At 39.7% G+C, this 16,411-nt stretch overlaps 1 protein-coding gene across 2 annotated transcripts in view; it reads right to left on the reverse strand.

The window, feature by feature from the left end:
* Window positions 1-6,090: 6,090 nt before the first annotated feature.
* The window catches only part of LOC146316904 (cGMP-inhibited 3',5'-cyclic phosphodiesterase 3A-like), a 103,153-nt gene continuing 92,832 nt past the window's right edge, over window positions 6,091-16,411 (reverse strand). For both annotated transcript variants that reach the window (XM_084734336.1, XM_084734335.1), the window contains exons 12-14: window positions 14,594-14,755; window positions 9,180-9,438; window positions 6,091-8,368 (exon numbers count right to left, since the gene is read on the reverse strand). In XM_084734336.1, coding sequence (XP_084590462.1) covers window positions 8,058-8,368; window positions 9,180-9,438; window positions 14,594-14,755 — 732 coding nt within the window. In that variant the 3' untranslated portion in view covers window positions 6,091-8,057. The remainder of the gene's footprint in view (window positions 8,369-9,179; window positions 9,439-14,593; window positions 14,756-16,411) is intronic.

A 16,411-nucleotide genomic window follows, 5' to 3' on the forward strand; every position in this document is an offset into this window, starting at 1 on the left:
TGTTTCTTATATCAAAATATGTCTAGTTTATTTCAAGCAGTCTGTGAGTTATGAAGGAAAATGTTAATAAAAAATGCTACAGTTGCCCTCGGTCTCCTCATCAATCATGATTGATAAAATGTGACCACGTCATGTTTGTCTTCACTGTCTAACTTTGTTACAGTTAAACGGATCAGGGCCTTTAAACTATTCACTCGCTATGAAATTGAGCTGATAAGCTTAATTAACTGTCTTGCACCATGAACCATGAGCAAGTGAATTATTCTAAATAATGCAGCAGACGCTCTTTGACTGAACCAGTATCATTAAAACATGTTTCAAAATAAAGTTCGGCTCTCTGCCTGAAAACTAATTAAGACTATGTAATGGAAAAAAGTTGATAAATGGAATAGTGCATTATTACAGACTGAAGCTAAAAGTGAATGGAAATTTGGACTGGAGTTTTGTATTGAAAGAAAGAAAGAAAGAAAGAGAAAGAAAGAAAGAAAGACAGAAAGAAATTTAAAGAGCCTACATAAACAAGAGGTTTCCAGTGTACCTTTAATGCTTGGCCCCGTTATAAAAATGCATCAGACGATAAGGTCATACTTCCCCTGTTGAGCTCACTGACACACCAGGTGGTCAGACCTCATTTCTCAAGTGTCTCTGTTGCTATGGGAATAATTGGTCTATACGCAGCAGACTCACTTGTTATGAACATGTCCACACTTCACTTTGTGGCATCAGGTGTGGCTTTACTTAACCTACTAAGAACCTTAAGTGAGTTTCTGTAAGTGGTGCAGAAAAGAAGGTGAAAAAAGGAGAAATTTTCTTGTGTGCTGTAAATGTATTTTAATTGATGCCAATCTGCCTTTATTATTAAAATACATTTCCAGCCAACAGACAGATATGACAGTAATTTTACTTGTCAGCACACAATATATGTAAATTTAGAGGTTTTCATGAGTCCACCCAAACTCCAGGACCTGGATCCACATTTTATTCCGCCAGTCAGATCTGGGTCAATTCCTGTTTTCTTTCTGTGGGTGTAATACCCAAGTGGGTACGTTCCATTTGTACTGGGTAGTTCGGATTTCCAAGTTTTCAGTCAGAAATTCTTACTGAAATGCAACCTGAAGTCAGATTTCCGATTCAGAAAGTTGGACAACCCCAACCTCAAAATCCAAGATGGCTGCCTCGCACATCAACAGTAAGTAAAAGCTGTCTGTCTGCAAACACTGCAGTCCATCTGTGGACGTGTTGCAACAGTGTTTTTAAGTGCAAAATACTACAAAATGATCATTATCAACAGGTATTGCAAAGAAAGGCTAAAGCACAACAACAGCTTTCCTGGTGTCGCCCATCTCTATTTTCAGAATCGTTTACTTCTCCTTCTTTTTTTTCTTTACCTTTCGCCATGTTTACCGGAACGCTGCCAACTCGGGTGTGATGCCACTCCCAGCTCCAGCTTCCGACCTCTGAGGTTAATGGAACGCAGCTTTAGTCCTATGTAGACCATTGGGTGGTGATGCACTTCAGCCTCTTGTGGCTAAAATGGGTATTACAACAACAAACACTTTTTTTTCACAAACTTATCCTGCGAAAACATTTTGTTGAGTTGTGTACTTACAACAATGGTGGAGAAACCCAGAGAAATCCAATTTTTCAAGGTAACAATACTCTTCCTACCAGCCTGCTACCAGCCTAACGTGAATAAAACATTAATATTGCCTCTTCCATGAACATTATTTCTGCCTGAGTTATGTCAGATAGATTTTCTCCTGTAATGTTGGTTGTTTAACAGTGAAGAAAACAACAACCGGGATCTCAGGCTGCAACAGAGTTGTCATCAAACTTTCACTTTTGTTAACTAGTTGTTAGTTTAGACAGAGACCCCTAGTGGCAGAACTTACATATTGCACAGGATACAAAACAATTTAGATCAAACTTGGATCACCAGAATTTTTTCTCTCTCACTTGCCTCTCAGGGCTTCTGTACATGGATGCCCTTGAAGAGATGGCCTTCACAGAGCGAAGACACCATCAGTATTAACAATTTATTTAAAACTGTTTACTCACTTCAGATTTTTTTTTTTTATCAAGGCCACCTACCTGTGTAGTGACATATTTTCTCCAGGAAATACCATGGTCTCCATCATAAGAGCTGATGGAGATAAAGCTGATCAATGCACAACAAATGAATGTAAACAATACATCAGTCTATTGACCAACAGTATCCTGAGATTAATTATTATTAAAAAATAAAATAGGCATGCTTATGTACAGTGTATGAGTCTCTCTATAACACTATACTCACCACTGCCATCTGCTACAACTGTCTGTCAAACAACAGAGGGATGTGTGCGCTTCCTTTAGCTTGAACAGGGAAACATTCAGCCTCACAATACTAACTATTTGAGAACTGCACTTTAACTCTGTCAGAAAATACATGGTGAAGCTTGGCACCTCGAACTTTAACACTGACAAGTCAAGATTTTAATACAAAGCAGATTCTAAAAAAAAAAAAAAAGAAAGAAAAGTAAGCACAGAGACAGACACAGGGATACCACAGAAATTATAGTCTTGTAATTCAATGTATTCACATTACAACATCCACATGGTTCAGTTTGTGACAACTTCTAATGATCTTCAAATATATTCACTGTATGATACATAATACCAATATAGGCACTTCCAGTAAGTCTGGCAATATTGAAGCTACAGTATAGTGTCTAAATTACAAAATGGTAAAAATAAATAATGTATATCTAAAAGAGTTTTTGTAGTTTTAAAATTTCTTTACTGTACAGCATATATGTATATTGTACAAAATGGAGCATCAACCTGCAAGAAAATTCATTATTTTACTTTCACAAATACTGTGTATTTGGACATATTCTTCCTCGTGTAAGTAATAGTACATGTGGTAAGTGCAAGGTACTAGTGAGAAGAAAGCAATTATTTAATCATGTGTCAACTATATAAAAATACTCATCTCTCTCTCTCTTTTTTTTTTTTTTACATAATTGTAAAGCTTGTTTGGTTCCCATGGTTACAATTATGCTACAAGTGTAAATAAGTATGACAAATAAAACCAATCAAGATGTGAAAAATACAAAATTGATGCACTCTATCAGCTCAAATGCAAGTACTGAGTTAAGACTGATGTGTCTGGGGGCAAAATGCATACATAGTCCATTCTAAAATAAAATAAAATAAAATAAAATAATAAGATCACAAACACAGTGGACAAAACTGCATCACCTTTAAAGATGAGAGGCGGTGTGTGATGAATTCTTTACTTGTGTTGCCAGTGAGGATCTGCAGGCTAAGGTGGCAGATCAAAGAGGAAGTGCAAGGAGAAATATGCAACAGGACCTTCTGTGAATAACAATTTAATGTTTGCGTCTGCGAAGAACAGAAGAACTACTTACTGCATCGCTTTGCCCTTCGTTATTTCACCACCTCTGCTTGTGAGAAGAATTAGCATCACCCTCAACAAAAAAACAGCATAAACTGGCCGAATACAAAACAGATTCACATTAGTGAGGCCGATGGAAGAATTCAAATAGACACAAACACACAGACTCTCTTGCAGACGCACGCAGCATTTATACATTCACAAAGCAGCAGCTTTGGAGAAATTTAACGTGGAAGCTTGAAAAAAAATTAGACCTGGAAGTTACATCATCCCAAAAACAGCAGTCTGATGTAAGTTGTTTTCTCTCCTCTGTTTATGACTTAGGATAATCTTTCTAAGTTCCTTACAGCTATGTTATGTAACATTTCCGTATTACAATGGCTAGACCTATGTTTTTAATTTTGTTGAGCTGTGCGCTGTCTGTGTCAGATCCATTTTCATCTGCAATGGTGGTTATTTAAAACTGAAAATAGCAACTCCCATGATCCCACGCTACTTTCAACATCATCAAACTATGTCTTTTTACTATTGTTTTGATGTGAGAGGACGCATGCGGCAGAATTTACATATTGTGCGTTCAAATCTTATTTTAAACTGTGAAATGTGGGGGGACAAAACATTTTTTGGCACCTATTAAAATACATTTTTAGCCTAAAGACAACATGACAGTAATGTTACATAACTTGGCTAGCACACCACATCTGTACTGTGTGTTTAGAGTGCAGGGGGGAATTAAAATTCACCTGGAAGAAAACATGACTGCTCTTAGTTGTATTTCGAACATAAGGCAGTGCTGCATTATAGCCCCTTGTAGGTGAAATGAGCTGCGTGTGCTGTTTTTACACAAGAATTGGCACATGTATAGGGCTTTTTTTTAAACACCTGTAAACTTGCTCTGGCTCTTCTTTGCTGAGGCTGTCTATACCAGAGAGAAAGGCTTTTTTAAAGTCTGTGTGTTCAGCTCTCAGTACTTATGTAGCTTCTAACTGAATCTCTGTGGTTTAAAGTTTAGTTACTTCACTGCGTTGCTGTTTGTAGTTTCAGGCATCTGCTTTATTTTACTGTTTAATGTTCGCTTTTAGCTGGATAGGAGTCGTGTTACGTTAATGGTGATGATAACACAACATTTCCTGATTTCCCTTCTTCATAATAAAAGCTTTCAAATAACAAAATATCTATTGTGACGAATTTACGGGAAATAAAATGTGCTCATTCATCGTTTTCCAGCTGTTCAACTCAAGACAAGTGCATATCAGTTAAAAGATACACTTTGAGGAGGGTATCAGGTGAAAATCCCTGCTAAAAGTTGCAGACAGAGGTGGCAATTCTTTGAAAAAGGCAAAAGTTAATACTTTCATCTAGGTGACTACTGCTGAGTCATTTGACCCGCAAATTAATGCAGAGTGGGTGTTAGTGGGTTTTCTGACCACTGTAAATAGAAAAATTAGACGACCACAACTTTTTTTCACCTATTCCTAAGTCATAAACACAGAACAGAAATAAATTTAGATCAGACTTGATCAACAGATTTTTTTTTTTTTGTCACTTGCCTCTCAGGGCTTCCTTGTCCCAACGAATGATAGAACAAAAACATGCTTTGTTTCTAATTCTGCACCACTTTAGTTAAGATGTTTGTTTTGTCTTGCATAACATGTTGTATTGGTGTCATCTCATCGGGTTTTTCAAAAGCTGAACAAAATGTATTCATTGTGTCTGTAATGATTATAGCTCATTAGGGGATGAATCGCTGGCAACATAAAGGCATGTATAGACTGAGGGAACACACAGTCATTAGAGGCCTGATATAGGGTTTGGGGTAAATGATTGTCTAATGCCTTTCTAATCAGTGGGTAAACCAACTATTCTGAACTCATGTGGCCTGATCTGCAGCACACACCCCCCCCCCCCTTCCCCTTAACACTGTAGCAGAGTCAGGGAGGGCAGCAGGCAGTAAACAGGCCGCTATGGATGTTCTGTGGAGCACTGCTCTCCACAGCCAGGAACACTGTGTGGTAATAGAGTATGTTAATGCAGGATGTGCGAGGATACAAGGACAAGATGTTCTGCACCTGTATCTTACAGTGTAATTGCTCTTGTCTTATTCTAACTACGGGCCGACATGTGCAGTTTAAAGAAATGAGATTAAGGAAGAAAGCAGTGGCACAGCATCAAATGAGATACAGTAAGAGATTCAGATGTGCATGTAGGTCATGAGAACTGGGCAAGATTAGCAGTGGATAATTCATTACACATTGCCTCACTGCACTCACATGTGACAGAAAGTTGACCCGCCAGCAGAGCAGCCGATGCAGAGCACTTAACTTATTCGACTCGAGATCTACTTATGGTCTCTCAAACGCTCTTTCTGTGTAAATGTGAATTATTAAAGCGAAGAGGGATGTTCATCAGAGACATTCTGCATCACACTTAAACTACAGTGCAGCTGGTAATTGGTTTACCTCTTGGCTTTGTCTCAGCTAAAATTCAGCGCTATCATGTGACTTCAAGTGTTACAGCACACTGACCTTTATTATCATGTTATGTGCGGTAACGTTATTACGTTAAATTCCATATTCACTACATCTTTGTTTTATTTTCACAGCGATCGTAAGGCGATAAGAAAACACTGACCCATTGAACATTGACGATGTGTATCATTGGTGAGTATAATCACATTATGAAACTAATGCGGTTATTTTCCACCAAAAAACAATGATGGTCATGAACTTTTAGAGCCAAACTGGTGCAGAACTCACACAGACTGAGTATAACTGACAGAACACTGGGTGGTGGGAAATTTAATGTTTCAAAGATGTCACCTCATTACTGAAAAGATAACTTTTACAAGGTTATCCGCTGATTACCCAAGTCATTAAATAAAGAATTTTTTCTACAGGCATCAAACAGCTACAGTATCAAGGGCATTTCAACCATGGGGGGAGTGGAGGGGGGCACAAATTAAGTTGAAGTCCTCCCCCAGGAAGTTTTCCTGCATTATGGTGATGTTTTTTTTAATGCACCAAATTATGTCATCTGCATCAAATTATAGTTTGTTTTTAATTCAGGGGCCAGGTGACAATTAAAAATATGATGGAATATTATGTATAATGCACTTTAAATGCACCTGTAGCCTTTTGCCCCACCACTGTTGTGAGAATATTCTGAGCTGACACAGCGTTTAAAACTTGACAGCACAGCTCTGTCTTTATGAACCTTGTCTAGATTTTACACCAGATTTTTCTTATGTGAAATAACTGTTATTGACTAGCAGAAAAGTTGGAGCCATGTGACAACTTCGGCTTCGTGCTGAGCCTTTTATGAACATATTCTGAACTAGTTTACTATCCCTGCATATTGGTGATACAGATGTTTACTTGAATTTCAACAGCTGAGGTTTTCCTGAGGGTTAAAGGTCAGCATTGTTTGCAGGTTTTTGCATAATGAGGACCAGAAAGTACAGAGAATAATACAGCAAACTGAGTCCAAATGCTTAGTCAGAGAGTGGAAAACTCATAGAAAAGAGAAATGCTAATGCTTTCTGGTTCTTTCTTGATGTTTTATGAATACATGGTTGCCAGTTTTGTTGTTTCTTTTGTCCTTATATTTTCCTAACACTTTGGAAGTGTTGCTGCATGTTGTGTGTATTCTCTTTTTGTTGGTCTTGTATTCAGGACAGAATCATGTCCAACGTCCCACTGCTGCTTTGAAAGTGCAGCCTGTGTGGACTACAACATTTGGGACAGTGAGCAGTTTAATGACCACTAAATTTACTTCACGGGACTGAAGACCAGAGATGGCACAATAACAGATAATCTGCTGATTATATCTACTGTATGTCCTCTGCAGAAGAATTGTGAATTGGAGCACACTAATTTAAACACACAGAGACACACCCACACGCACACGCACACACACGTACAGAAAGTGAAGAGCCTCAAGTCTCCTTCCTTAAACTAGTATGGCTACACATAATGGTATAAAGTGTTTTGGCGACAAATGTGAAACATGAAATGTAGAATTATTTCAGTTTGTATGCTAAAGCCTGTGGGTAATTTTGGCAGACGTTGAAAGGAAGAAAGATACGCCAATGTTCCTCATTTGATTGACTCCCTTTATAATCCATATATTTTTATATATATATACATATATATATATATATATATAAAAAATCATTGTGGCCCGTGTGAGACCTCAAAAACTCTTGCTAAAATTGAAACACAAGTACAAGTAACTGTGATGTCTATATATAATTGCATTCAGAAAATAATTATGTATAAATTGGCAGCAAATTTCTGCAGTCCCGTGTTACCACATTGGGTTGAGGTCTGTGCAACCAGTCAGTCTTCCTCTTCTCTTGACAGTAGCAAAAGAGTCTGTATCCCAAAGTACACAAATAATCCTGTATTGCAATATGGAAAGCTCCTTTAAATGTTTGGTGAAACCAGATATTCAGATAAAATGTGTAAAGCACAAATTTCCCACCCTGTTTTTTCTTTTTCTGTATAGGCACACATTTCCCAAACATCTACAGTGTTGTGTCTAAGTGATGTGCTGGCAAAAACAGGAGTCACTTGATAGGATTAGAAAACAAAACAAAACAAAAAAAAACTTCTTCACGTCCTTGCCCTGACCAACTCCATATTTCCCATGGGCTGTTTCACTGTGGGTCCCCCTCCGCTAGTTCTTCCGGAGGTTTAGAGTCCTCCTCCTGAGGAGACCACTCGGGTTCATCCACTCCCTCCTCTGGGTCCTCTCCTTCTACCAGCTCCTCTCTGCTGCCTGGCTCCTCTTCCTCCTCGTGGATAGCCAGGATTGGCTCAGCTACATTGTTTAAATGGACGGACTCGGCTCCTTGGCCCTGTTTCTGGGCCTCCTCTGCGATCACCTTCTTCCACATCTCGTGGTTCTCCAGCAGGTGCTGCGTGATTTGGCAGAAGGCTTTCCTCCTCTTCTTGGGAGCTGCTTTCTCTGGAGAAAAGAGGAAAGAAATCTGATTAGAAACTATATTGTACTGTACTGCACTGTACTGTGTTGTGACATCCAAAAGAGAGATCATAAATGAGTATATATTCGAAAAAGACAGATTTTACACGTCAGCTCAACTCATAATTAACTCACAATTGCAGTCACTCATCAGCAAGCAAAGCTGCTGACTCTGGCTTCTGGACAGTAATTGGTCTTTCTGTCAGACTGTGGTCGGACCTTTTTGACAGGAGCTGCACAAATACACGAGAGCAGTTTCCAAACGCCTCCACCAGTGTCATTAAGTGCTTTTACAGCCAATTCAGATGTCTTTCTTCTCTATTTGTTTGCTCATCAAACTAAAAATACTAAGTTCATTGGCATATTCTCATTTATAAGGCTGTTCTTTGACTACTTCCGTCTTACCTATGGACCTACATCAAACAAAAAACTCCCAAGTCTGTACTAAACTGGGAAAAAGGCTTGTCTTGGAATCAGCTGCAAAATTGCTTAAATCTTTGGGAGCTGGTCTCATTGAACACGGAGGCACATAGGGCTGCAGATGTTTTAAAATCTTAAAATTCTGTTTTTCTTTTTATTTTCAGTTGTTTTATGTTTGTCTCAAGTTTGCAGTCGTGTTATTTGTGCTGCTGCGGCCAGGACACTCATGAAAAAGAGATTTTCTTTCACTCTCAATGAGTTTTTACTCCAGTTAAATAAATATTTATCCAGAAGCAGGAATTCTAGACTACACTTCCAGTTCATGCTTGCACGCCTTCTTCAGGTTTGTAGCTTTATTTTAGACCATGGTGCTTACGTGATGCTTCCGAGCTGGTGGACGTGTCTTCCTCTGCCGTGTCCTCCTCCTCCTCCTCCTCGTTCTCCGTGATCTCCGGCTCGTCCGCCTCTGGGTCTGGTTCCACCCATCGTCCAGGTATGAGGCAGGCCGAGTCGTACGAGTTGCACAGCGGCCCCACGATGTGCGTGATGAACGACTCCTGGAGTTTTGCCAGCTGCGGTGCCGCTCGGTCCATGAAGGGGCTGATGGGAAGGCCCAGGCTGGACTCCTCATCGCCCTACGGAAAGCATGACCAGCATGAGTGCAGAATCATCACCAGCTGAAAGAACGCCAGGACATGGCCTGACATGTCAGCCATATTGATGGACTACTGAAACAGCAGCGTAAACACAGGTGTTACAAGTGACGCTAATTAAGGTCCCGTTCCATTTAGTGTGGAACACAATAGCAGCACAGACTCTGTTTGACCTGTTATCATTGTTTACTATTTCATGTCAAAATGGCTGCTGTGAAAAAGGCTTATTGCAAAACAACTGAGTCATTCAGGTCAGAGTGAATAAGAGCGACTGATGTCAAGCCCACGTCTATCAAGTCCTACGTTGTTTGTTTCAAAAATGTGACACCAAAGGTAATTATTTGTGGCACAGACAGCACTCAAAACATATAGTGTCACAGAAAGAGGGAGGCTTAAAGGGACAGTTCACCCCTGGCCTGTAGCACTGTTTATCCATCTAGATTTTTTTGGTGTGAGTTTCTGACTTTTAGAGATATTTCTAGTGGAAAAGAAAATAGTCCTGCTAGATTCTACTGCAGAATAAAGGTCTGCAGATTATCTTGAGTGATTGGGTCATGGTTTCTGGAAAGACACACAGCTGTTGAGTTTTTAAAATTAATTTTTTGGCGAGAGAGAAAGCAGATATATCTGTGGCCGATAACGCCAGAACTTTGCAAAACACGCCAAAAAAATCTAGATGGATAAGCAGCACTACAGGCCCGGGGAAAGTATGTATTTTTAGGGGTGAACTGTCCATTTAAAATCAGGCACAGACCAGCAGTCCTTAACATTCGTATATCTACTTTAATTCCAGCCCACTTATCAGTGACTTTAAATAAATAAAACTGAGTTAAAGAACATGCACTCCTGACAACAGGATAACCCCACTGACATTTACCATAACACAACATGGAATCATCTAACCTCGCAGGTTATTCAGACTTGGTTTAAAAGACAAACCACTGGTGACGTAACATGGAGGTGTGTGACTTAGTCCATGCACTGTGGACCACGAGTACATCACAGAGACTGCAGGGGTTGCTGGGTTATACTTTGACCAAATTGTAAAACCCCAATGAAATGTGAATTTGAGCCAATAAAACTGAAATATCTAAAACACGATTTCAGTTTCTGTGTGGTACAATAAAATACAGCGGAAAATCTCAACCCAACCTAAGTAACACAGTTTGTAATGTTTGCAAGTTTCCTATAAAGAAGTATGTCCTCTGACACAAATTATAGAAAGGGACAGATATTTCAGTTTGACAAGTTGTGCTGCATTTATAAGCTGTTGTTGGTTTCCAGAGGAATTTCCTTGCAAGAACTACCCCATTTGAACTCAAGCATTATTACAGCCCATCGTTTATTTATCATTGGAAACGTAATTCTTCTAATTCTTAATCTTGCCTGTAGACAAACACTTGGCAAATGTTGTTGCGTGTTCAGCTGACCTGCTGTGCACCGACTGAAGGACTCAATAGGTTCAGTCAGATTAACACTGTCTCCATTTTCCCTATACCGAGTGCATAATTGTTCCGTCCTTTTCCAGGAACCTTCCTACAAATTGACAGTTCTTTTCTAGGAAATTAGAAAAAAAGAAATATGTGCCCATTAAAATGAAGCCTTACCAATAATATATGGTGAGGTTTTTTTTTTTAATGAAACAAATGCATCATTGAAAGTTATTTACACAAAGGCCTAAAGAAAAAAGGGGTAATAGAGGGAAAGCTGAGGGGCAGCATGTGACGTCTGTATGGATGTGAATGGAAAAACAGCTATAGTGAGGTTTCCTGGTTGCCTTGGTAACTGACCCCAAGTGTCATCCCATGCACTGAATCTACAGTAGAACGCCTTTGTTCCTGCAGAGCAGCTTGCTGCTAATGCAGCGCACAAAGAGAGCCGTCAAAAGATCAGAGGGATCTGCAACTTGATGGAATTTCTTGACCAATGAGCGGACATGAATGGGTGGGAGAAACAAGGGAAGGTGGGATCCAGCTGTCACCATGACTACAATCTAAATAGATGGATGGAGTTCGGAGGTATTGTAAGGTCAGTTTTCCCAAATGAATGTCTTGGGCAGGTGTGTTCAAATAAATACAAGACTGTTCGCATCGGGGCAAGATTTATCCAGTCCTGCAATACAAACACTAGACACCCAGATCCTGGTTCACACGCCATAATCGATTTCAGAAAGCCTGTCAGCGTGTTGAATAAATCTCATCCTCAAGGCTCTGTCAGTTTTCTTGTGATCCAAAGTGCGTGTATGTCTATATGTGTATGATGCTCTTTGTAAACATGCCTGAACATGTTGTGTGCAGAAAAGGAGTTGTATTTCTTTGCTGCTTTTTTCAAGGTTGCCGGTCTCTCAGGGCGGTCTGTGTAATCAGAGGCTGCTGCTCCACCTGAGTGACAGTTGCCTGGGCGCCCTGCTTGCGTCACCACATCTCGCAGCACTAAAACTACTGTCGCTGAAGAGCATTTCTCCTGCGAGGATCCCGCGCTCTGTACGTCCCCTCGCAGACCTCACAGCGGCTTGTAACAAGGTGGTTGTGTCACCGAGCTGAAGAAGCCGGATACATGAGGGTCTGAGCTCGACGCAGAAGCAATTAGCAGAGATTAGCAGCCGTTCAGTGCCAAGGGGACGTACTGTAACAAAGGTCACTGAGGGTGGCATTAGGCTGAAGGCATGACGAGCTTCTGTTTGTTACAGCAGCACTGTACACTCAGTAGCTGCTTTATTAGATACACCTGTACAATCTAAAGCAACCCAGTGCAACTGTTGTGCCATAAATTCTATGTTCAGGGGCAGATTTAGTCATCTCAGGGCAAACGGGGGCACAGGTCCTTCCACATCCCTTCTTCTCCCCGTATTTCAATCCTTGACTAAATAATATGTCATAAAAATAAACGGTGGAGCGAGGAGAATGAATTGAGAACTTTCACAGCTTAATGAAAGACGTTCAGTAGTCTGGTGATATGACAGTGGATACTTCTGTATCTCTTGCCATATGGCAGCAGGATGATCAGGATGTGGCTGTGGTGGGTACTGTCTTTTAGTATCCTCCTGCTCCCATCTGCAGATGCGAAGTAAGATCGTGAAACAGTCCAAGTTAAGGTCCGGAGATGATGCCATTTTAGCATCTAGACTTTTAGACAAACTTTGTCTGATGGCGAGTCTCCCCAGCAATGTTTTTTTCACGTCTGAGGTTGTAGATTGTGGTGTTATTATTATACTGGACCACATTATATCCAGAAGTATACAAATATAGAGGACAAAAACATTAGAAACACCTCTCAATATAATGCAGTCCAGTACAACCCCAACTTTGACTATGACCTCAGTAATAAATATAACTAAACTGAAAAACACTGAAAAACACTGAACATCATAAAACCTGTCAAGGTATGTTTTTAATTGTGTGTTGCGCATATCCTCTTGCTTTACTTTGGGAGAAGCCAAAAACAAATTTCCACTGAGGTGGACAATAAAGTCAAACTCTCTGTCTATCAATATTAAAAATGAGGCCATGTTTGCAGATGATTTTATTACACTGACAATAAAATCCTACATATAAGGCATGCATGTGAATCAGTGGCCTATTTTTACAGTAAAAACTACAAGATACTTTACTGTCTCTACGGTTCCCTCGGCTTTTGTATATATAAATACCATGTACATTTATAATGTAAAAGTAGAATGCATAATTGAAGAGATACAGCTGAAAGTGCCTCACACAATAACAGCTCTGAGAGGGAGCGCTGCCATTACTATCGTGACATGTCAGAGATTGAATGAAAAATGCATTAAAAGGAGTGAAATCAATCAAGACTCTATGTGGAGGAAAAGATAAAGAGGGCAGGGCTGTATTTTAGTTTCTCTACTTGTTTCTATGGGTTTGGGGGGAATAGAATGAATTTGCCTGAAACACACAGCATGCTGCCAGGAGTCATTCAGTTCTGCTTCTCCACTGTATTTTATTTTGAGAGAAAACGTTGTGAGAAATTCAATCAGTTGAAATAAGTTTTCTAACTCGAGCGTCTGATTAAAAGTGAAGGCTCAGAGGGTGGTTTTAGGGTTGACATTAGAATTAGGTTTATGTTAAGGTTATATTAAAAAGAGGCATGTTAAGATAAAGATGAGGCGTGTAGTTGTGTTGCTGAAAGAATGCGGTTCGTAATATTCTATTTTTTTATTCTGTATTTGAATACCATCAGAGTTAAGGCTCATTTATGTTAAACATTAGATACACATACAGATATATATTTCTTCTGTCCATACTCTGCCTTCATTTTGTCTGTATTTGTGATTTTCTGAAAGCTTATGGATACGAACAAAAGGGAGCTGTGCCGCTCGTAGTCATGGGAGCAGTGTAGACCACAAGATGCAACAAAGAAGTTCACATTTTGTGATGTATTTAATGGCTGCAAAGGACGCTCGGAAATACGTGGGCAGCGATGGTTACATTGATCAAAACGGACGCATCTAGTTTTATACGTAAAGGGGGCATAAATCAGCCTTTATCCTTCAAGGTTAGGGTTTCTGGATAGCGAATGCATCATATGAATGAGGTTTCTCACAAGTGGAATGTGCATATCCATTCACTCTTTACAGGTTTCACGTTATTTCTACTTTTTATCTGTGTTTTTGTCTATGACAACTACGTTTCATTTCAGGTTGTGTGATATGTCCACACTTCAGCTGTCAGGCCTTAATGTTGAGTTTCAATTAAAGCAGTTCAAATTCTTCCATGTTTACGGAATTTTTGAACAGAATAGGTGATCGGTCAGCAATGGGATTTGGCCAGAGGATAGTTTTTTTTAAAGCTCTGTTGAGGGAACAACACAGGTGAGGATGCAGATTTCATTATTTCTTGATACGTAGACGAGTGTTAAATTCTTCTTGGCATAGCTTCAATGATGGGGCTAAATGTACAAAATAAAATCAAAAAGATAAAATGACCAAAACGCAATTGTGACAGCCCCTCACAAAGGTATGATTTAGTATTGCAGGACTCCTGTACTGGCTTGTAGTGTATTATACTGCGCAGGTGTTGGCGTTGTGTTGTTGTGTGCCCCTCCTGCACGCCAACATGACAGCACATTGATTTTCAGTTTAGCAAATACAAACGAGGTCTAAGTTCAGAGACGGTTCACACACCTGCTCGTAGAACTCGTTGACGATGCCCTCCGTCCACTGCAGATGCAGGTCTTTGCACTTCAGAGGCCCATTGATGTCGGCCAGCTTAATGCACATCTGGCACACCAGCAACCTGTCGTTCTCGTTAGACCAGTCGATACCTGTGGATGGATCATCACCCACCTGGAGGACCGACAAACAGACAAGTTGTCGTTTAACATATTCAAAGATGTTGGCAGACACAGCATGTGATATGTAGATATTATGTAAATGTGATGCCACTGATCCGCTGTTCAGATTGTGTGTTCATACTAATGTCTGGAGGGTTCATGAAAAAGGCAGAAAACGTACAACAAGAGCAAGAACTTAAATCCTCTTAATTGTGGCTTTTAACTTGTACATCGAGTTACATAAGCTGACTTTCCCCTGTGATGAAATGTGCTTTATTTAAAAAAGAAGGGGTTACAGTCACAATACTTTTAATAATCACTTACAGTTTCAATGACACTGTCCAGTTAAATACCTGAACTGTTCATTTGTATGCTGACAGCAGGCACTCATTGATCTCAAGCTCGTGCTTGGTGCCGATAAAACTAATATATGCTATTCACTAGAGCTAAGAAAATCGATTACAGTAAAGTTCAGATCAGTGCAGCTATAGAAAGACTTCAGCGATAAATTCACTTTTAAAGTTTGTGTTAGTAATGTGGTGAATCAGCTGTGGATGAAACTTGTCTTTCTTTACAGGGATAGAGCCTGGAAACAAACACTCCCTGTACTGGATTATGTTGATATAATATATAGATGCCTGAAGGTCCTGGATGTTATATATCACTCTGCTCTTGGATTCATTACTGCAGATACCTACAGTACCCATCACTGTATTCTCTATGAAAGACTTTGCTGTCTCTCTTTCTTTGAGACGAGACCAACACTGGTATATATTTATCTACAAAGCGCTCCTAAACAAATTACCAACTTATATTACTTCACTTAGACTTCAGGGCAGCAGCTTATCAAACCCGCTCTCAGCACTGGATTACACTTCATGTACCTCGGGTTCATTCTGAACTTGAAAAGACTGCTTTTAGGTTTTGTATGTGGAAAAACTTCCAATGCACTTTAAGTCTTGGGACCCTGATAACTTTGGGAGATTTGCAGCTGCAGAGGAACCACATCCACCACAATAAAAAACCTACTCTTAACCAATTGTTGTTTTTGAGCCTTATTTTTTTTATTATTATTATTTTCCTGTTTTTTATTTCTGTTTTGTTGATATTGTATTTCCTCTCTTGTTGCCCAAGGTAATCTCAGCATCACTGAATATGAGGGTCAACCTGCAATATATCCATGAGAAGTAAATAAAGGTTGAAGAAATTAAAATATAGGTATATATAAATAGTTATGCAGTTCTCTGAATTAAATCAGTGACATTTTTTTAGTGTTAAGTTGTTTGTACAGACGTGGCAACATTCAAACACATGAAGTTAAACCCTGCAATAATTTACACAATGTTTGAATCATGAATTTATTTATTAATATTCTTAATGAGGTTCAGATCTGGAGAGGAGGGAGGACCACTGACTCACAGGGTTTTATCATCCTAATCTAATAACCCAGGAAGCTGGAGAGATCAAGTGCTGAACTTGATGGGTACTTCACAGAAAGCTAATTTGCTTCCAGGAAGAGCGGAGCGGGGTGCGCTGCAGTCAGAGACGTTGCTGTTACATTTGCTGCCAAGAGAGCGAGCTCAATGGCCATCAAGTACCACCACTATACTAATACTGACAATAGAAAAACGCAAGACCTTCAAATCCAAAGCCAACATTCTGTCTGCAC

The sequence above is a fragment of the Lutjanus erythropterus genome, chromosome 13 (assembly GCF_056507025.1).
Source record: "Lutjanus erythropterus isolate fLutEry1 chromosome 13, fLutEry1.hap2, whole genome shotgun sequence".
Classification (NCBI taxonomy): Eukaryota; Metazoa; Chordata; class Actinopteri; order Lutjaniformes; family Lutjanidae; genus Lutjanus; species Lutjanus erythropterus.